Genomic DNA, 22,152 nt, shown 5'->3' with positions numbered 1-22,152 from the left:
CTTGCTTCCACTCTAAACACGAGTCCTTAGGTGGCTGAACAGTCCAATACGGGAACCACAGTCCCTGTCACAGGTGGGACAGATAGTCGTTCAGGGAAGGGGAGGGTGGGACTGGTTTGCCGCACGCTCCTTCCGCTGCCTGCACTTGGTTTCTGCACGCTCTCGGCGACGAGACTCGAGGTGCTCAGCGCCCTCCCGGATGCACTTCCTCCACTTAGGGCGGACTGGTCTTTGGGCCAGGGACTCCCAGGTGTCGGTGGGGATGTTGCACTTTATCAGGGAGGCTTTGAGGGTGGTCCCTTGACGTTTCCTCTGCCCACCTTTGGCTCGTTTGCCCGTGAAGGAGTTCAGAGTAGAGCGCATGTTTTGGGAGTCTCGTGTCTGGGGCATGCGAACAATGTGGCCCGCCCAGCGGAACTGGTCGAGTGTGGTCAGTGCTTCGATGCTGGGGATGTTGGAATGGTCGAGAACGCCAACGTTGATGCGTCTGTCCTCCCAGGAGATTTGCAGAATCTTGGAGACAGCGTTGGTGGTATTTCTCCAGCAATTTGAGGTGTCTACTGTACATGGTCCATACCTCAGGCATACTGGAGGGTGGGTACCACTACAGCCCTGTAGACCAAGAGCTTGGTGCCAGATTTGGGATGAGAGATTTGATTAGCTTCGCACCATATGGCATGGTGGGAGATATACTTGCTTTGGAGGCAGTTCAGAGAAGGTTCACTCGGTTGATTCCGGAGATGAGGGGGTTGACTTATGAGGAAAGGTCGAGTAGGTTGGGCCTCCACTCATTGGAATTCAGAAGAAGGAGAGGTGATCTTATGGAAACGTATAAGATTATGAGGGGGCTTGACAAGGTGGATACAGAGAGGATGTTTCCACTGATGGGGGAGACTAGAACTAGGGGGCATGGTCTTAGAATAAGGGGCCGCCCATTTAAAACTAATGAGAAATTTCCTGAGGGTTGTAAATAAGAACCCAAGAGCATAATAGGAGCAGGAGTCGGCCATTCTGCCCCTTGAGCCTGCTCCGCCATTTAATACGATCATGGCTGATCCAATCATGGACTCAACTCCACTTCCCTGCCCACTCCCCATAACCCCTTATTCCCTTATTGGTTAAGAAACTGTCTATTTCTGTCTTAAATATATTCAATGTACCGGCTTCCACAGCTCTCTGGGGCAGTGAATTCCACAGATTTACAATCCTCAAGAAATTCCTCCGCATCTCAGTTTTAAATGGGCGGTCCCTTATTCTAAGACCATGCCCCCTAGTTCTAGTCTCCCCCATCAGTGGAAACATCCTCTCTGCATCCACCTTGTCAAGCCCCCTCATAATCTTATACGTTTCCATAAGATCACCTCTCATTCTTCTGAATTCCAATGAGTAGAGGCCCAACCTACTCAACCTTTCCTCATAAGTCAACCCCCTCATCTCCGGAATCAACCGAGTGAACCTTCTCTGAACTGTCTCCAAAGCAAGTATATCCTTTCGTAAATATGGAAACCAAAACTGCACTCAGTATTCCAGGTGTGGCCTCACCAATACCCTGTATAACTGTAGCAAGACTTCCCTGCTTTTATACTCCATCCCCTTTGCAATAAAGGGGAAGATACCATTGGCCTTCCTGATCACTTGCTGTACCTGCATACTTTCCTTTTGTGTTTCATGCACAAGGACCCCCAGGTCGCACTGCACTTTGCAATCTTTCTCCATTTAAATAATAACTTGCTCTTTGATTTTTTCTCTGCCGAAGTGCATGACCTCACACTTTCCGACATTATACTCCATCTGCCAAATTCTCTGCCTCAGAGCTGCAGAAGCCGGGACAGTGAATATATTTAAGACAGAAAGAGACAGTTTCTTAACCGATAAGGGAATAAGGGGTTATGGGGAGCCGACGGGGAAGTGGAGCTGAGTCCATGATCAGATCGGCCATGATCGTATTAAATGGCAAAGCAGGCTCGAGGGGCCGAATGGCCGACTCCTGCTCCTATTTCTTAACTTCTTCTGAGAGGAGAAAGGTGTGGCTTAACAAGACAAAGAGGGCACAGATTTGAAGCAATCTGCCAAAGCGACATGAGCAACCAGCAGTCAGGATTTGGAATGCACTATCTGAAGGGTCAATCACCAGCGGGCACAGATTTAAGACGTTTGGCAGAAGAATTAGAAGAGATGTAAGGAAATATCTTCTTTTACGCAACGAGTGGCTCGGATTTGGAACGCACTGCCTGATAGAGTGGTGGAAACAGATAGTAGCCTTCAAAAGGAGAATTGGATAAATACTTGGAGGAAAAAATTGTAGAGAGAATTGTACAGCACAGGAGGCCACCATTCGGCCCATCGAGTCAGAGCCATTCTTTTCAAGAGCCGTCCAGTCAGTCCCACTCCCCCTGCTCTATCCCCATATCCATTCATTTTTTCTCCTTCACTTATCTATCCAACTCCCTTTTGAAGGCTACTATAGAATGTGCCTTCACCACTAACAGGCAGCGTGCTCCAAATCTTACCCACTCACTGTGTAAAAGGGGATTTTTCCCTCATCTTCCCCTGGTTCCTTTACCAGTCACCTTCAATCTGTGCCCTCTGGTTACTGATCCTTCAGCCACTGGAAACACTTTCTCCCCGATCTACTCCATCAAAACCCGCTGTCAAATCTTCTCTGCTCCAAGGAGAACAATCAACCCCAGCTTCTCCAGTCTCCCCACGTCACTGAAGTCCCTCATCCCCTGGAACCATTCTGGTAAATAGGGGAAGGAGCAGGGGCGAGTGGGACTAAGTGGGTCATTAACAAGGATATACTTTCCATAGAGGGAGTGCAACCAAGGTGCACCAGACTGATTCCTGGGATGGGGGAGGATTGCCCAATGAGGCGAGATTGAGCAGACTAGGCCTATAAGGTTCACTAAGTTGATTCTGGAGGAGAGGGTTGACTTATGAGGAAAGGTTGGGCCTATACACATTGGAGTTCAGAAGAATGAGAGGTGATCTTATTAAAACACAAGATCATAGGGGGCTTGACAAGGCAGAGAGGACAATTCTGTCTCTCAAACCATCTACCCTTCAATCTCTCAAACCATTTATGGAGTACTGCAGTATTGTATACAGTTTTGGTCTCCTTACCTAAGGAAGGATATACTTGCCATTGAGGGAGTGCAACGAAGGTTCACCAGACTGATTCCTGGGATCTAGGGGGGGGGATTATCCTATGGAGGAGAGATTGAGCAGACTGGGTCGATATTCTCTAGCGTTTAGAAGAATGAGGGGTGATCTCATTGAAACATACAACATTCTTAGAGGGATTGACAGGGTAGATGCAGGGAGGGTGTTTCCCCCAGGCTGGGGAGTCTAGAACCAGGGGTCACAGTCTCAGGATAAGGGGTCGGCCATTTAGGACTGAGATGAGGAGGAATTTCTTCACTCAGAGGGAGGTGAATCTTTGGAATTCTCTGCCCAGAGGGCTGTGGAGGCTCAGTCGTTGAGTATATTCAAGGCTGAGATCGATAGATTTTTGGATATTAAGGGAATCGCGGTATATGGGGATCGTGCGGGAAAGTGGAGTTGAGGTCGAAGATCAGCCATGATCTCATTGAATGGCGGAGCAGGCTCGAGGGGCGGAATGGCCAACTCCTGCTCCAATGTTATGTTATGTTCTCCTCCAAATAGATGGGCCAAATGGCCTCCCTTCAACACTGCTATTCAGAGCTGCCGATACTCTTTCCCTCTGAGTATGAGCTGCACAGAGAGCATCAGAGGTATCCGCTCGTGGGGAAAGGAAAAGATTAGTGCACGCCGAATCCCTCGGAGATGCAATCATTTCCCTTCCCCCCCTCCCACCCAGACAGACAGTCTTCGAGGGGCTACTTGGTTAAGAAAACAAATTGTTCGCAACTGCAGTGAAGAATGTGATAGGATTACACGGGATATACAGCACAGAAACAGGCCATTCGGCCTAATCAGTCCATGCCGGCGTTTATGCTCCACTCGAGCCTCCTCCAGTCTTTCCTCATCCAACTATCAGCATAACCCTCTATTCCCTTCTCCCTCATGTTTGTCCTGCCTCCCCTTAAATACATCAACACTATTTCTCATGTATACATGTTAATGGATGTACTGTAACACTAGACCACTATGTACCTTTACCCTGTATACACTATACCTGTACACCAGAGGGTGCTGCTGCTGGGGACTTAAGAGTCACCTGTACATGGCAGGTAACCCAGTATAAAAGGGGGTTCACCTCTGGGTGTCCTCACTCTAGGAGCTGCAATAAAGGACAACGGTCACTACAGTTCAAGTACTATACCCTTACCTCATGGAGTCATTATTAGAGTGCTTGCATATACAACAACTATTTGCTTCAACCCCTCCCTGTGGCAGCGAGTTCCACATTCTCACCGCTCTCTGGGTAAAGAAGTTTCTCCTGAATTCCCCATTGGATTTCTGGGTGACTCTTATATTGATGGCCTCATCCCCACAACTGGAAACATTCTCTCTGTATCCGCTCTATCAAAACCTATCATTTTAAAGGCCTCTATTAGTTCACCCCTTTCAAGAGAAAGAGAGACCCAGACTGTTCATCCTTTCCTGATACGTCTAACCTCGCATTTCTGGTGGGTTGTGGTTAGGTTTGAGGTTTAACATTTTCAAATTTCACCCAACCCAAACCCATCTGTTTTGGGGGGTTAAAATTCCTCTCATCATCTCCAATTCTGGGCACTGCACTTTAGGGAGGGTGTGAAGGCCTGGGAGAGGGTGCAGAGGGAGATTGACCAGAATGGTCCCGGGGGGATGAGGGACTTCAGTGACGTGGGGAGACTGGAGAAGCTGGGGTTGTTCTCCTTGGAGCAGAGAAGGTTAAGGGGGAGATTTAATAGAGGGGTTCAGAATCAGGAGGGGTTTTGATAGAGTAGATCGGGGAGAAACTGTTCCCCGGGGGCAGGAGGGTGGGGTAACCAGAGGGACACAGATTGACGATAATCGGCGATGGAACCAGAGGGGGAGATGGGGAGAATGTGTTTACGCAGCCAGTTGTTGTGATTGGGAACGCGCTGCCTGAAAGGGCGGTGGGAGCAGATTCAATCGTGACTTTCAAACCGGGAATTGGGTAAATACTGGAAGGGGAAAAATTCACAGGGCTGTGGGGGAAAGGGCAGGGGGGAGTGGGACTGATTGGGTCGCTCTGTCACAGAGCCGGCACAGCACGGGCAACGATGGGCCCAGTGGGATCCTCCTGTGCTGTAATCTAAGGTAAATTGAGAAACAGTGATTCCAATTGTTTTTTTTTAAACAAGAATCCCAGGGCTGGAATTGGAAAAACTGTAAACTACAGGAAGGCTCCCGAGTATGAGAATCTTCCCTGCACCCTTTCCAGTGCCTCTACATCCTTTTTATTCACTGGAATTTAGAAGGATGAGGGGGAATCTCAAAAACACAAAATTCTGACGGGACTGGACAGGTTAGATGCAGGAAGAATGGTCCCCATGTTGGGGAAGTCCAGAACCAGGAGTCACAGTCTAAGGATAAGGGGTAAGCCATTTAGGACCGAGATGAGGAGAAACTTCTTCACCCAGAGAATTGTGAACCTGTGGAATTCTCTACGAGAGTTGTTGAAGCCAGTTGGTTAAATATATTCAAAAAGGAGTTAGATGTGACCCTTACAGCTAAAGGGATCAAGGAGTATAGAGAGAAAGCAGGAATGGGGTACTGAGGTGAATGATCAGCCATGATCTTATTGAATGGTGGTGCAGGCTTGAAGGGCCGAATGGCCTGTTCCTGCACCTATTTTTTATGTTTATAATATGGAGACACTAACTACATGCAGTGTGGTCTAACCAAGGTTCAATACAGGTTTAGCATAACTTCCCTACTTTTCAATTCTGTCCCTCCAGAAATAAACCCTAGTGCTTGGTTTGCCCTTTTTTTTTTATAAATAAAACGGCGTTGTCAACCTGTGTCACAACCCAGACACCATCCAGTGGCATTCATCATCCTCCCCCCACTCCATTTCAACATTCTGTGGGCATGTTATAAGGTTGAGTGACGCCAAGTAAGAGTGTGCGTGTGCGAGAAGAATCCAACTTCCCACAGGCCATGTTAAAAAAAAACTACATTTCTCGGCGCTTTGAAGGAACTATTGATTCTGAACTCAGAAGTGAGGGAGATTTGGGGAGAAATGCAGAAAACAAAAACCCAACTTGCATTTATATCGTGCCTTTCAACACCTCAGGACATCCCAAACAATTTACAACCACAAGTACCTTTTTTGGGAAGTGTAGTCACTGTTGTAATGTGGGAAGCGTGGCATTCGATTTGCACACAGCAAGCTTCCACAAACAGCGGTGTGATAATGACCCAGATCTTCTGGGCTTGTTTTAATATACGTGACTAAGGTTGAGGGGTAAATATTGGCCCCAGGACATCAAAGAGAATTTCCCTACTCTTAGAAATAGTAGCCACGGGACATTTTATGTCCATCCGAGAGCATAGAAGGGGGCCTTGGTTTAACATCTCATCCCAAAGACAGTGGGGCGCTCCCTCAGTACTGCCCCTCTGACAGCGCAGCACTCCCTCCGTACCGCCCCTCCGACAGCGCAGTACGGTGCTCCCCCGGTACTGTCCCTCCAACAGCACGGCACTCCCACCGTACTGCCCCTCCAACAGCACAGCACTCCCACCGTACCGCCCCTCCGACAGCGCACCCCCGGTACTGCCCCTCCGACAGCGCAGTGCGGCGCTCCCTCAGCACCGCCCCTCCGACAGCGCAGCACTTGGGAGTGTGTGTTGCAGGCTCTGGACGGGGCTTGAAACCACTGCCTGGACACTCGGGAGGCGAGAGTGCTGCCCACTGAGCTGCGCATTCCCATCCGGTTCCACAGACTGAGCCAGACCTTAGGTGAAACGAGTGTGAAAGTCAGTCGATGCTGGGATTTCAACACTGGTGTCCTTGTCTGGGAGTGCACCGATCTGGAGTCACTACTGCGGTACTGTATAAAAGTCTCCATTGGCATTCAAAGCAAGTAACCTGCCTCTCCTGCAATCCGACAATGGGGACCATTCAAGGACGAAACAACAACTGTTTCCAAAGTTTTGTTAAACTTCCACTCGAGTTCAGAAGATGTTGCAGCTCATGGAATATGAATGCAAGCTCATTAAGCTAAGCACGCTCTCCGCAAGTTTCGGCACTGAATAACAAACCTCACCTCTCCCTTCCTCCCTATCCCAACAATAACTGATGCGATACAAAATATTGCTGCAGCCCAAGTATTAATCTCTCAATTCCAGAATTATTGCCCCCAGGAGCAAAGGGATCGCTCATAGAATGTCTATAGTACCTCATGTCGCCTTTGAACCTTCTACCAATTGCCTTAAATCTGTGTCCTCTAGTTCTCGACCCTTCCACCAATGGGAATAGTTTCTCTCTCTCTCTACTCTGTCCAGAACCCTCGTGATTGTGAACATCTCGATCAAATCTCCTCTCAACCGTCTCTACTCCAAGGAGAACATAGAAACATAGAAAATAGGTGCAGAAGCAGGCCATTCGGCCCTTCGAGCCTGCACCACCATTCAATATGATCATGGCTGATCATTCACCTCAGTACCCCTTTCCTGCTTTCTCTCCATACCCCTTGATCCCTTTAGCCTTAAGGGCCACATCTAACTCCCTCTTGAATATATTCAATGAACTGGCCTCAACAACTCTCAGCAGCAGGGAATTCCACAGGTGAACAACTCAGTGAAGTTCCTCTTCATCTCAGTACTAAATGGTCTACCCCTTATCCTAAGACTGTGTCCACTGGTTCTGGACTTCAACATCGGGAACATTCTTCCCATATCTAACCTGTCCAGTCCCGTCAGAATCTTATACGTTTCTATCAGATCCCCTCATCTTTCTAAATTCCAGTGAATAAAGGCCCAGTTGATCCAGTCTCTCCTCCTAGGACAGTCCAGGCATCCCAGGAATGTGTCTGGTGAACCTTCACTGCACTCCCTCAATAGCAAGAACGTCCTTCCTCAGATTCGGAGACCAAAACTGAACAGTATTCCAGGTGAGACCTCACCAAGGCCCTGCACAACTGCAGTAAGACCTCCCTGCTCCTATACTCAAATCCTCTCGCTATGAAGGCCAGCATACCATTTGCCTTCTTCACCGCCTGCTGTACCTGCATGCCCACTTTCAGTGACTGATGAACTATGACACCCAGGTCTCGTTGCACCTCCCCTTTTCCTAATCTGCCGCAATCCAGATAATATTCTGTCTTCGTGTTTCTGCCCCCAAAATAGATAACCTCACATTTATCCACAGTATACTGCATCTGCCATGCCCTGCCCACTCACCTAACCTGTCCAAGTCACCCTGCAGCCTCTTATCCTCCTCACAGCTCACACCGCCACCCAGTTTAGTGTCATCTGCAAACTTGGAGATATTACACTCAATTCTTTCATCTAAATCGTTAATGTATAGTGTAAAGAGCTGGGGTCCCAGCACTGAGCCCTGCGGCACACCACTAGTCACTGCCCGCCATTCTGAAAAGGACCCGTTTATCCTGACTCTCTGCTTCCTGTCTGCCAACCAGTTCTCCATCCACGTCAGTACATTACCCCCAATGCCATGCGCTTTGATTTTGCACACCAATCTCTTGTGCGGGACCTTGTCAAAAGCCTTTTGAAGGTCCAAATACACCACATCCACTGGTTCTCCCTTGTCCACTTGGCTCAAAAAATTCCAGAAGATTCGTCAAGCATGATTTCCCTTTCATAAATCCATGCTGGCTTGGTCCGATCCTATCACTGCTTTCCAAATGCGCTGCTATTTCATCCTTAATGATTGATTCCAACAACCCCAGCTTCTCCAGTCTCCCCACGTCACTGAAGTCCCTCATCCCCCTGGGACCATTCTGGTCAATCTCCCTCTGTACCCTCTCCCAGGCCTTCACATCCTCCCTAAAGTGCAGTGCCCAGAATTGGACAATACCGCAGGTGAGGCTGAACCCCGTGTTTAATACAGGGGGTTCATAACTTCCACACTTGATCATCATCATAGACAGTCCCTCGAAATCGAGGAAGACTGCCTTCCACTCAGAGTTCTCAGGTGACTGAACAGTCCAATACGGGAACCACAGTCCCTGTCACAGGTGGGACAGATAGACGTTGAGGGAAGGGGAGGGTGGGACAGGTTTGCCGCACGCTCCTTCCGTTGCCTGCGCTTGGTTTCTGCACGCTCTCGGCGACGAGACTCGAGGTGCTCAGCACCCTCCGGGATGCTCTTCCTCCACTTAGGGCGGACTGGTCTTTGGCCAGGGACTCCCAGGTGTCGGTGGGGATGTTGCACTTTATCAGGGAGGCTTTGAGGGTGGTCCCTGTAACATTTCCTCTGCCCACCAGGGGCTCCCTTGCCATGTAGGAGTTCAGAGTAGAGTGCTGGCTTTGGGAGTCTCGTGTCTGGCATGCGGACAATGTGGCCTGCCCAGCGGAGCTGGTCGAGTGTGGTCAGTGCTTCGATGCTGGGGATGTTGGCCTGGTCGAGGACGCTAACGTCGGTGCGTCTGTCCTCCCAGGGGATTTGCAGGATCTTAGAGAAATCATGGAGTCGAGCATCCCACAAGCCTTTTTAAACTGCTTTCTCAACCTGCCCTGCCACATTCAATGATTATGCACAGATCTCCCCACCCCCAGGTCTCCGTTTGTGCATCCCCTTCAGGATTGTACCTTTTAGTTTACATTTTCTCTCATTCTTTCTACCAAAATGCATCATTTCACACTTTTCTGCGTTAAACTTCCATCTGCCACATGCCCACCCATTCCACCAGCCTGTCTATCTTCCTGAAGTGTATCACATTCCTCACTTTCCCATTTGTGTCATCTGCAAATTTTGAAATTGTGCCATATACAGCCACGTCCAAGTCATTAATCGAGAAAAGCAGTGGTCCCAGTACCGATCCCTGGGGAACACTGTATACCTTGCTCCAGTCCGAGAAACAACCGTTCACCACTACTCTCTGCTTCCTGTCAGAGCCAATCTCGATTTTATCCCAGGGCTCTAACTTTGCTGCGAGCCTATTACGTGGCACTTTGTTGAATGCCTTTTGGAAACCCATGTATACCACGTCATCCGCATTGCCCTCATCAACCCTCTCTGTCAGCTCATCAAAAAACTCAATCAAGTTGGTTAAACACAATTTGCCTTGAACAATTTCATGCTGACTTTCCTTCATTGGAAAGTGTGAGGTCATGCACTTTGGCAGAAAAAAAATCAAAGAGCAACTTATTATTTAAATGGAGAAAGATTGCAAAGTGCTGCAGTACAGCGGGACCTGGGGGTACTGGTGTATGAAACACAAAAGGATAGTATGCAGGTACAGCAAGTGATCAGGAAGGCCAATGGTAGCTTGGCCTTTATTGCAAAGGGGATGGAGTATAAAAGCAGGGAGGTCTTGCTACAGTTATACAGGGTATTGGTGAGGCCACACCTGGAGTACTGCGTACAGCTTTGGTTTCCATATTTACGAAAGGATATACTTGCTTTGGAGGCAGTTCAGAGAAGGTTCACTCGGTTGATTCCGGAGATGAGGGGGTTTGACTTATAAGGAAAGGTTGAGTAGATTAGGCCGCTACTCATTGGAGTTCAGAAGAATGAGAGGTGATCTTATGGAAACATATAAGATTATGAGGGGGCTTGACAAGGTGGATGCAGAGAGGATGTTTCCACTGATGGGGGAGACTAGAACTAGGGGGCATGATCTTAGAATAAGGGATCGCCCATTTCGAACTGAGATGAGGAGGAATTTCTTCTCAGAGGGTTGTAAATCTGTGGAATTCACTACCTCAGAGAGCTGTGGAAGCTGGGACATTGAATGGATTTAAGACAGAAATAAAGAGTTTCTTAAACGATAAGGGGATAAGGGGTATGGAGAGCGGGCAGGGAAGTGGAGCTGAGTCCATGATCGGATCAGCCATGATCGTATTAAATGGCGGAGCAGGCTCGAGGGGCTGTATGGCCGACTCCTGCTCCTATTTCTTATGTTCTTAATCCACCACTATTCAAGTGACTTAATTTTGTCCCTGATATTTCTTTCTGAAAGTTTCCCCCAGGTCAAACTGACTGGCCTGTAGTTGCTGGATTTATCTTTACACCCTTTTTCTGAACAATTGCAGACTTCACTAAGATTTTACGGTTTTCAGAATTGGTCACCTGGCACAATAATGCAAAGCTCACTGATGCAAGAAATCTCAATGTTTTAACACGTTACACATTCACTTTCAGGCAAAAGTAATGTTTGCCAGTGGTATATTCATGCAATCTCTCGCCGTACAACTGGTTTGCAAAGAAATCACCGGCTTTCAAATACAAGGGCCAGTATACAGCGGGACGAAATGTCACAGAACAAAATGGAACAGAGGCATTCGCACAGTTCAAACCAGGGTGTGCCAAACTGCTTCAGCAAGTATAATCCTAGCAAAACTTTACTGAAACTTTGCTTTGGTTTAAAAGACTTGGATTTATATAGCACTTTTCACAACCACCAGACGTCTGAGCTTTACAGCTGATGAAGTATTTGCAGCGCAGTCACTGTTGTAATGTGGGGAAACGCAACCGCCAATTTGCACACAGCAAGCTTCCACACAGCAGGGTGATAATCAAACTAAAAAAAATTATCTGGGTCACTGAGGGATAAATATTGGCCCCAGGACACTGGGGATAACTCCTCTGCTGTTCTTAGGAAATAGTGGCCATGGGACTGTTTACATTCGCTCAAGCTAGAGCAGACGGGGCCTCGGTTTAACATCTCATCTGAAAGACGGCCCCCTCCGACTGCGCGGCGCTCCCTCAGCACCGCCCCTCCGACTGCGCGGCGCTCCCTCAGCACTGCACTGGAGTGTTAGCCTAGATTTTTGTGCTCAAGTCCCTGGAGTGGGACTTGAACCCACAACCTTCTGACTCAGAGGCGAGGGTGCTGCCCACTGAGCCACAGCTGACAGTCATACATCCTGTGTCCACTGTGCACTGGGAATCGAGGTCAAACTGAACTGGAAGAGGAAAAACAGATGACCACCCCTCCCGCTCCCGAGTACAGATTATCTGGTTACCATATCGCTGCTCATGGGATCTTGCGGTGCGCAAATTGACTGCCGCCTTTCCTACATTCCAAGTGACTGCGTTTTATTTTAAATTACTAAGTATGTAATTGGCTTTGGGACGTCCTGAAGTCCATACGGAAAGAATTTGGGTTGCAGATACTATAGAGTAGTCCTCAACCGAAAATGCGTTTCAAGCACTTCGAGACATATTTTCCAGTGATGCACTAATACTTATGCAGCACGATTTGGCAAGAACCGCAGCTCACCGCAACGGGCAGTTGCGTTTCAAACATTGATTCAGGTCCAATGATATACACCGGTACCATTTCATTCACACCACACAAGTGCCAGGCAATGACTATCTCCAACGAGAGAGTTTAACCACCTCTGCTTGACATTCAACGGCATTACCATCGCCAAATCCCCCATCAACATCCTGGGGTTCACCATTGACCAGAAACCCAACTAGACCAGCCACATAAATACCGTGGTTACAAGAGCAGGTCAGAGGCTGGGTATTCTGTGGCCAGTGTCTCACCTCCTGACTCCCCAAAGCCTTTCCACCATCGACAAGGCACAAGTCAGGAGTGTGATGGAACACTCCCCACTTGCCTGGATGAGTTGCAGCTCCAACAAACACTCGAGAAGCTCGACACCATCCAGGACAAAGCAGGCCGCTCGATGGGCCACGCTCCCCACCACCTCCAACACTCACTCCCTCCACCACCTCCAACACTCACTCCCTCCACCACCTCCAACACTCACTCCCTCCACCATCTCCAACACTCACTCCCTCCACCACCTCCAACACTCACTCCCTCCACCACCTCCAACACTCACTCCCTCCACCACCTCCAACACTCACTCCCTCCACCACCTCCAACACTCGCTCCCTCCACCACCTCCAACACTCGCTCCCTCCACCACCTCCAACACTCACTCCCTCCACCACCGGCGCACCGTGGCTGCAGTGTGCACCGTCTACAAGATGCACCGCGGCAACTCGCCAAGGCTTCTTCGGCAGCACCTCCCAAACCCGCCACCTCTACCCGCCTCGAGGGACAAGGGCAGCAGGCGCATGGGAACACCACCCCCTCCACGTTCCCCTCCCAGTCACACACCATCCTGACTTGGAAATATATCGGCCGTTCCTTCATCGTCGCTGGATCACAATCCTGGAACTCCCTCCCTAACAGCACTGTGGGAGCACCTTCACCACACGGACTGCAGTGGTTCAAGAAGGCGGCTCACCACCACCTTCTCAAGGGGCAATTAGGGATGGGCAAATAATGCTGGTCACATCCCAGAAAGAATTTTTTAAAATTCATACCCTTTTCATAATATAAGAATTAGGAGCAGAAGTCGGCCATTCAGCCCCTCGAGCCTGCTCCGCCATTCAATACGATCACGGCTGATCTTCGACCTCAACTCCCACTTTCCCGCCCGATCCCTCGATCCCCTTAATATCCAAAAATCTATCGATCTCAGCCTTGAATATACTCAACGACTGAGCCTCCACAGCCCTCTGGGGCAGAGAATTCCAAAGATTCACCACCCTCTGAGCGAAGAAATTCCTCCTCATCTCAGTCCTAAATGGCCGAGCCCTTATCCCGAGACACAAACATAGAAAATAAGTGCACGAGTAGGCCATTTGGTCCTTCGAGCCTGCACCACCTTTCAATGTGATCATGCAACTTCAGTACCCCATTCCTGCTTTCTCTCCATACCCCTTGATCCCCTTAGCCATAAGGACCACATTTAACTCCCTCTTGAATATATCCAACGAACTGGCCTCAACAACTTTCTGTGGTAGAGAATTCTACAGGTTCGCAACTCTGGGTGAAAAAGTTTCTCATCATCTCGGTCCTAAATGGCTTACCCCTTATCCTTAGACTGTGACCCCTGGTTCTGGACTTCCCCAACATCAGGAACATTCTTCCTGCATCTAACTTGTCCAATCCCGTCAGAATTTTATATGTTTCTATGAGATCCCCTCTCACTCTTCTAAATTCCAGTGAATATAAGCCTCGTCGATCCAGTCTTTCTTCATGTCAGTCCTGCCATCCCAGGAATCAGTTTAGTGAACCTTCACTGCACTCTCTCAATAGCAAGAATGTCCTTCCTCAGATTAGGAGACCAAAATTGCACACAATATTCATGGTGTGGTCTCACCAAGGCCCTGTACAACTGCAGTAAGACCTCCCTGCTCCTATACTCAAATCCTCTCGCTATGAAGGCCAACATGCCATTTGCCTTCTTTACTGCCCGCTGTACTTGCATGCCAACTTTCAATGACTGATGTACCATGACACCCAGGTCTCGTTGCACCTCCCCTTTTACTAATCTGTCACCATTCAGAATAATTTGCCTTCCTGTTTTTGCCACCAAAGTGGATAACCTCACATTTATCCACATTATACTGCATCTGCCATGCATTTGCCCACTCACCTAACCTGTCCAAGTCACCCTGCAGCCTCTTAGCATCCTCCTCACAGCTCACACCGCCACCCAGCTTAGTGTCATCTGCAAACTTGGAGATATTACACTCAATTCCTTCATCTAAATTATTAATGTATATGTATAATGTAGACTGTGACCCCGGTTCTAGACTCCCCAGCCCAGGGAGGAACACCATCTCTGCATCTACCCTGTCGATCCCCCTCAGAATCGAGTGTGTTTAATAAGCTGCCTTGTGTACAAGTCAAATCGTTAGCACTGCAGGAGGAGTTATACTGGTGACTGACTGGATCAAACTCCCGTTCCTTGATCATTCCCATCCCCCTAACATTTTGCAAGCTGCCTTTGAAAGTCTAGTGCTCCCGAGGCCAGGAAATAACTGCTGCTTGAAATCACCCCGCCCTTCAGCAAGTAAAAGTTGCAGAGCACGAAGATATTCTTCGCATCAAGCTCCGAGCACCACATGCGGTTATTAAAAGAATGTGAAACTTTCAGTGTCGTTTATAGGAGTCAGGAAGTTACTCGATTACATGCTTGCGCAGTTAGAGATTGGGCTTTGCATTTATACAGAGCTCACTGCTCAATCATCCAGGTTCCTGCGGCACTTGAAAAAGGACTTTCCTTTCACCACCTCGGGATGTCTCAAATCGCTTCACGGCCAATGCAGTATGTTATTGAACAGTAAGCACTGTTGTAATGTAGGAAACGTGGCAAGCTCACACAAACAGCAATGTAATATTACCCAGCTAAGCTGTTTTAGTGACGTTGGTTGAGGGATAAATATTGGCCCCAGGACACCGGGGAGAACTCCACACATCCCCTGCTCTTCAAAATAGAGGCAGTGGGATCTTTTACATCTACCCAAGGGGGCGCACGGGTCATTGGTTTAATGTCCCATCTGAAATACCGCCCCTCCGACAGCGCGGCGCTCCCTCAGCACCGCCCCTCCGACAGCGCGGCGCTCCCTCAGCACCGCCCCTCCGACAGCGCGGCGCTCCCTCAGCACCGCCCCACCGACAGCGCGGCGCTCCCTCAGCACCGCCCCACCGACAGCGCGGCGCTTCCTCAGCACCGCCCCTCCGACAGCGCGGCGCTCCCTCAGCACCGCCCCTCCGACAGCGCGGCGCTCCCTCAGCACCGCCCCTCCGACAGCGCGGCGCTCCCTCAGCACCGCCCCTCCGACAGTGCGGCGCTCCCTCAGCACCGCCCCTCCGACAGCGCGGCGCTCCCTCAGTACTGCCCCTCCGACAGCGCGGCGCTCCCTCAGTACTGCCCCTCCGACAGCGCGGCCCTCCCTCAGTACTGCCCCTCCAACAGTGCGGCTCTCCCTCAGTACTGCCCCTCCGACAGTGCGGCACTCCCTCAGTACTGCCCCTTCGACAGTGTGGTGCTCCCTCAGTACTGCCCCTCCGACAGGGCGGCGCTCCCTCAGTACTGCCCCTCCGACAGGGCGGCGCTCCCTCAGTACCGCCCCTCCGACAGCGCGGCGCTCCCTCAGTACTGCCCCTCCGACAGCGCGGCGCTCCCTCAGTACTGCCCCCTCAGCACCGCACTGGGAGCATCAGCCTAGTTTTATGTGCTCGAGTACCTGGAGTGGGACTCGAACCCACAAGCTTCTAACTCAAGAGGCGAGGCTGCTACCCACTGAGCCACCCACGGCAGGCGCTGCAAGAGACGGAACGAGTGGTAAAACACATTGCACAACCTGTGTTATTGAACGCTCCAGTAAACCTCATTTTCTTTCCATTGGCCCCAGGAAACTTTGGCCCAACTAATTTGGATCACGCACATCTTACACAAAAAGAAAGGATGACTCACAGTCAAGTGTGTCATCGCACTTGAGGGAGGAGGAGGAGAGGGTAAAAAGAGACAAAATGTTCACTGTTAGTGACATTGTTACTGCTGTTAAATAATTTGGATAAACCAGTAACGATTAATTATCAGTTTAATACTAATAAACCGGGGGTACAATATTGCCACTTCAAGTACGAACTGTTTTAGAAGACTGCATGACTTGCCTGGGAAAGATTTCATCTTCGCTACTCGAGATGGAACATTTCGAAACAGTGCAACAATCCAAATTGTGTTCTTTCCCAATTTACATCGATTTACTTCCAACACGTATCAGGCTTGGATTAGACTCTCGCGCACCCTAGTCTTAATCGGAGTGCAGCGAAGGTTCACCAGACTGATTTCTGGGATGGGGGGGGGGTGGGATTGTCCTATGAGGAGAGATTGAGCAGACTGGGCCGATATCCGAGTGTTAAGAATGAGGCGATCTCATTGAAAAACACAACATTCTGAGGGGGATTGACAGGGTAGATGCAGGGAGGATGTTTCCCCCCCCCGGGCTGGGGAGTCTAGAACCAGGGGTCACACAGTCTCAGGATAAGGGGTCGGCCATTTCGGACTGAGATGAGGAGAAATTTCTTCACTCAGAGGGTGGTGAATCTTTGGAATTCTCTGCCCCAGAGGGCTGTGGAGTCTCAGTTGTTGAGTATATTCAAGACAGATCGATAGGTTTCTGGATATTTAGAGGATCAAGGGATATGGGGACAGTGCAGGAAAGTAGAGTTGAGGTCGAAGATCAGCCATGATCTCATTGAATGGCAGATCAGACTCGAGGGGCCGACTGGCCGCCCCCAATTCTTATGCTCTGAGACACTTGACCATGTAACCCAGGCCGACATCTCGTCTGCCCCATGCTACACCTACACCACGAATACGCTTGTCCAGAGAATACAACCGCTACACTAGCCAAGACATGCCGATCCAGGCTGACTTGAAACAACCTACCACGAACCCAGTCTCAAACCTAGGCGGCCATTGCTACACCAGAAGCTTTGGCCTGGATATTGATATTTGATTTGCTAATGGCATGTATTTTGCTTCATAGGTTCTTTGCTTAAGAATTCATAGCAACACATTGTTCATAAAACTAGTTCTTAATAGCAAAGGTTTAACAATCACACTACTTATGGTCTACAGGGCTGTAGTGATACCCGCCCTCCTGTATGGCTCAGAGACACGGACCGTGTACAGTAGACACCTCAAGTCGCTGGAGAAATACCACCAACGATGTCTCCGCAAGATCCTGCAAATCCCCCGGGAGGACAGACGCACCAACGTTAGCGTCCTCGACCAGGCCAACATCCCCAGCATCGAAGCACTGACCACACTCGATCAGCTCCGCTGGGCAGGCCACATTGTCCGCATGCCCCAGACACGAGACTCCCAAAGCAAGCGCTCTACTCGGAACTCCTTCACGGGCAAACGAGCCAAAGGTGGGCAGAGGAAACGTTACAAGGGACCACCCTCAAAGCCTCACTGATGAAGTGCAACATCCCCACCGACACCTGGGAGTCCCCGGCCCAAAGACCAGTCCGCCCTAAGTGGAGGAAGTACATCTGGGAGGGCGCTGAGCACCTCGAGTCTCGTCGCCGAGAGCATGCAGAAACAAAGCGCAAGCAGCGGAAGGAGCGTGTGGCAAACCAGTCCCACCCTCCCCTTCCCTCAACGTCTATCTGTCCCACCTGTGACAGGGACTGTGGTTCCTGTATTGGACTGTTCAGCCACCTAAAGACACGTGTTTAGACTGGAAGCAAGTCTTCCTCGATTCCAAGGGACTGCCTGTGATGACGACAGCACATTACCAGTTCATCCACTAAGCTCACAACTGCATACCTCATCGTGGATGACCGAGACCCAAGTGGCTGGGGTTTTATTGAGTCTTGTGAACATCACGTGACTGGCTGATCCACTCACAATGCAACAGCTCTTCCAACCTGAGAGCATGCTCACCAGTGCACACATTACTGCTACCACCACACCAAAGACAGCGACTTCAACAAGAGGTCCCACCTTTCAAATGAGGCGTCCAACCGATGATGTCCCCTTCTGACCCTCTCTCGGGTGGGGGCGAAAGATCCCATGGGCCATTATTTCGAAGAGCAGGGGTAGGGAGTTGTCCCCCAATGTCCTGGGGCCAATATTTATCCCATTACCTCCCGACGAAACGACCCATAACCAGGCTAACTGTGGGATCTTGCCCTGCGCACGCGTCCAGCAAAGTTTACAACAGCGATTATGCTTCGAGGAGTGATTAGTTGGCCATGAAGTGTTTTGGCATGTCTGAGGCCCGAGGGAAGTGAAAGGCTCTGTACAAATGCATGGTTCCCTTCCCTTTTCTCTCTGTACAAGGTGATTGATATTAAACATCCACCCCCAAACATCCCCAGAAAGAGAGAGACAGCATTAAAAGCCATCCTGTTATTTCAGCGCCCAAGGTCAGAAATCGGCCATGAAATTAAATTTGTTTGACATACCATCAGTTACGTGGTACTCTCATTAAATGGCCAGCCGCAGACAGTAAACAGAGAACAGATTTTTCCTTCAAAGGAGAAATGCAATTGCAGTCCTGGAAATAAATTAGATTAACTGCATTTTAGATTAGCAAGTGTCCATGAATGCAGAAATAGTGTTTGCATTTTGTCCAACCAGCCAAAATAGGACTAATTCAGCATTTCAGGATCGCCAGTACATGGGTGAAGCGTTTTTTTCCTATTTGATATATCTAGGTGGAACAGTACTGCTTTGATTCAATTCTGCTCATGGGTAGGAGGTGATGGAGAAAAGGCCGTTGACACAGATTCCCACAGCCTCAAACTAGCCCAGAACCACAAGAAATGCACACAGTTTCTTTTCAAATATATGCAACAGATTTCTTCTTAAAAACCCCCCAACCATCCTGAAAATTGTCAAAAAATTAATACTGTAGCAGATTGGAGTCCCATTCCTTTACTGCAAATCACTCGCCTCAAAAAGAGGGGAAAATTCTACCATTAATCTTTGCAACAGAATATAATCAGGAACAATTCATTCAGATCCAACAGGATTTATTGCACACACATCTGTCCATAGGCCCAACATTTAAACATTCGAAAAGATGAAAGCAGGAATGTTTTTGGGCACATATTTTAATTGAGAGATTAAAAAGATTTCAAATTGCAACTGTGAGGGTCAGACATTCTGCATTTAAACGTGTAATATATATATTCTAACAAATTTTCCCCACAATGCAACTATCCTTGTATCTTCAAACAAAAAAAAATTGCACATTTTGTTGCAACAACCCTTTTATTCTCAAGAAAATTGCACTGCCAATTGGAGAAGTCAAACTTTTTACATTTAAAGGGTAAACAAACATACATGCCAAGAAAACAGGAATATTTTTGTGCTTGTATGCAACCATCTTATTCAACAAAACCAGCATTGTAAATTGCAAAAAAAGAGATCAGGTTTTTTTTGCATTTAAGAATACAATGCTATTGCAACTCCATACGTGTGAAGAAATCCCTATCTATTTTGTTATATAGATACACACACTAACGAAATAGATGGGGATTTCTTGACACATATGTAGTAACAACATTGCATTCTTATAAAGCATTGCAAACAACAAAAAAAGCCTCAGATTTTCTGCATTTATTATGCATATATCTATATACATTTTAACAAAATAGGGAATTGCTTTGCACAAATGTATTTGCAACAGCCTTCCCATTCTTTAAAAAGAAAATGTCTTATGCAGGAAAAAAAAGGCTGAGACTTCTCATTTATTATGCATATATCTATATACATTTTAACAAAATAGATAGGGGGATTGATTTGCACATATGTATTTGCAACAGGCTGCTCATCCTTTTTTTTTAAATTTGCCTTTTGCAACAACAAAAAAAAAGGCTTGGACTTCTGGCATTTATGACTATATCTACCTTGATTTTAACAAAATTGACACGAGTTGGTTTTTTTGCACACATGTAGTTGCAAACTGCAAAAAAAAAATGTAGTTGCAAAAATAAAAACCCTTGCCCCAAAAAATTTGCAAAGGAAGGATGAGATTTTTTGTCATTTGCTGTGATTGCAGTGGAAGGGACAAAGTGCATTTATTTTGTTGGGGTTGGAGGAGGGAGGGGGGGGGGGGGGGGGGTCTTTAATCATTTTTTTTTTAAATCCCCAACACGCAGATTGAAGAGTAAAGCGCCCAGGCGCACTGCAGTGGGATTGCAAAGACACTCTGGCACACAAAAACAACAACAAAAAAAATCCCAATTCAACAACAACAACAACAAAAAAAAGAAATGCAAAAATCTAACGGGTGCACCAGGAGCAATGCAGAGGGGCAACTTTCTTGCATTTGAAAAAAAAAAATAAAATGTGATTAAATTTACAAAAAAAAAAAGCAGCTTACCTTCTGCCGGGCGGGTGGGCGACAGAGCTTGCACGCAAATCCCCAGTGAGAGCAGCAATCCCAAGCAATGCATGTTTTTCGCCTTTTGCAAAACGCTAAATGCAACAATAATAATCCGTGCAAAACAATTGGGAGGGGGGGGGGGTTTAATAGGCGCCCCTTCTGACAGATTTGCAGCAGCGGCGGCGACACAGCGGCTCCCTTTGACCCGGGGATGGGGACTTCATTTGTGTTGACCAAAAAAAAATGATGTCAATTGTCAGTCAAGGTGGGGGGAAAAAAACAGGTCCCCACTCGCTTTTCCTGCTCCCCGGCAACGTTTACGTTGAGAGATTTTTTTTTGGGGGGGGGGGACGGGTTGTAAAGGTTTAAAAGAAAGATAAAATAAAGAGACAGCCCTGGGGCTCTCGCCAAAAAAAAACCACCCGCGCACCGAGCGGCTGCCGCGCTCGGTCTGAGCCCGAGCGGCGTCCGCGCCCGGCTTTTTATACCGCCGCTCGCTCCCGCCTGCCTACGTCGCGGGGTAGGGGGCGGGGTTTAGTGAGAGGGTGGGGGGGGGGGGGGCGCGCCTCCCCAACGCACGTCGTGGTGTGTGTGTGTGTGTGTGTGCGCGTGTGGGGTTGACACGCGCACGCTGGCCGGGCTGTAAAGCGGGTGACGTAATCACGCCACCACCCACAACAAACAAACACACACCGAAAAAAAAAGGTGGGAGCGCGCGCGTGTGCGCGCAGGGGGGGGGCCCGCGCGTGCTCGCCGGAGAGTGGGCGTGGCCTGGAGGAGGGCCCGGGAGAGGGGGAGGGGGGGGGTGGTGGTTGGTGGCGGTTGGCCGGCCAGCGCGAGCGCGCGAGCGCCCCGGGGCGGCGGTTGGCTTCAAACCTGGCCCCCGCTCCCGCCTTCGCTGCCGCGCAGGCGCACTTGTGTTTTTCAGGGCTTTTGGGGGGGAGGGGACAAAAGAAGACAATGTAAAAGGGGAACAGCAAGATCCAATGACCTCTCACCCCACACACACACACACACAAACAAACACGGGGAGGACCAAAAATGTTCAAACAAAGCACACACTTTGTGGCCGCAAACATAGAAAATAGGTGCAGGAGTCGGCTATTCGGCCCTTCGAGCCTGCACCGCCATTCAATATGATCATGGCTGATCATGCAACCTCAGTACCCCATTGCTGCCTTCTCGCCATACCCCCTTGATCCCTTTCGCCGTAAGGGCCCACATCTAACTCCCTCTTGAACATATCCGACGCACTGGCCTCAACAACTCTCTGCGCTCGAGAATTCCACAGGTTCGCCGCTCTCTTGAGTGAAGATGTATAGTGTAAAGAGCTGGGGTCCCAGCACTGAGCCCTGCGGCACCCC

General features: G+C 49.0%; 1 protein-coding gene across 1 annotated transcript in view; it reads right to left on the bottom strand.

Moving 5' to 3' along the window:
* The window catches only part of LOC139240889 (low-density lipoprotein receptor-related protein 1-like), a gene marked incomplete at its 3' end in the record, with an annotated part of 408,599 nt that extends 387,375 nt beyond the window's left edge, over positions 1 to 21,224 (bottom strand). Inside the window, exon 1 of the mRNA XM_070869393.1 lies at positions 20,786 to 21,224. Within this exon, the coding sequence (XP_070725494.1) occupies positions 20,786 to 20,858 (73 nt within the window). The remainder of the gene's footprint in view (positions 1 to 20,785) is intronic.
* Positions 21,225 to 22,152: the final 928 nt, after the last annotated feature.

Source organism: Pristiophorus japonicus, chromosome X, assembly GCF_044704955.1.
Source record: "Pristiophorus japonicus isolate sPriJap1 chromosome X, sPriJap1.hap1, whole genome shotgun sequence".
NCBI lineage: Eukaryota > Metazoa > Chordata > Chondrichthyes > Pristiophoridae > Pristiophorus > Pristiophorus japonicus.
The sequence above is the reverse complement of the archived record's forward strand: the minus strand, read 5'-3'. Positions and strand labels throughout refer to the sequence as shown.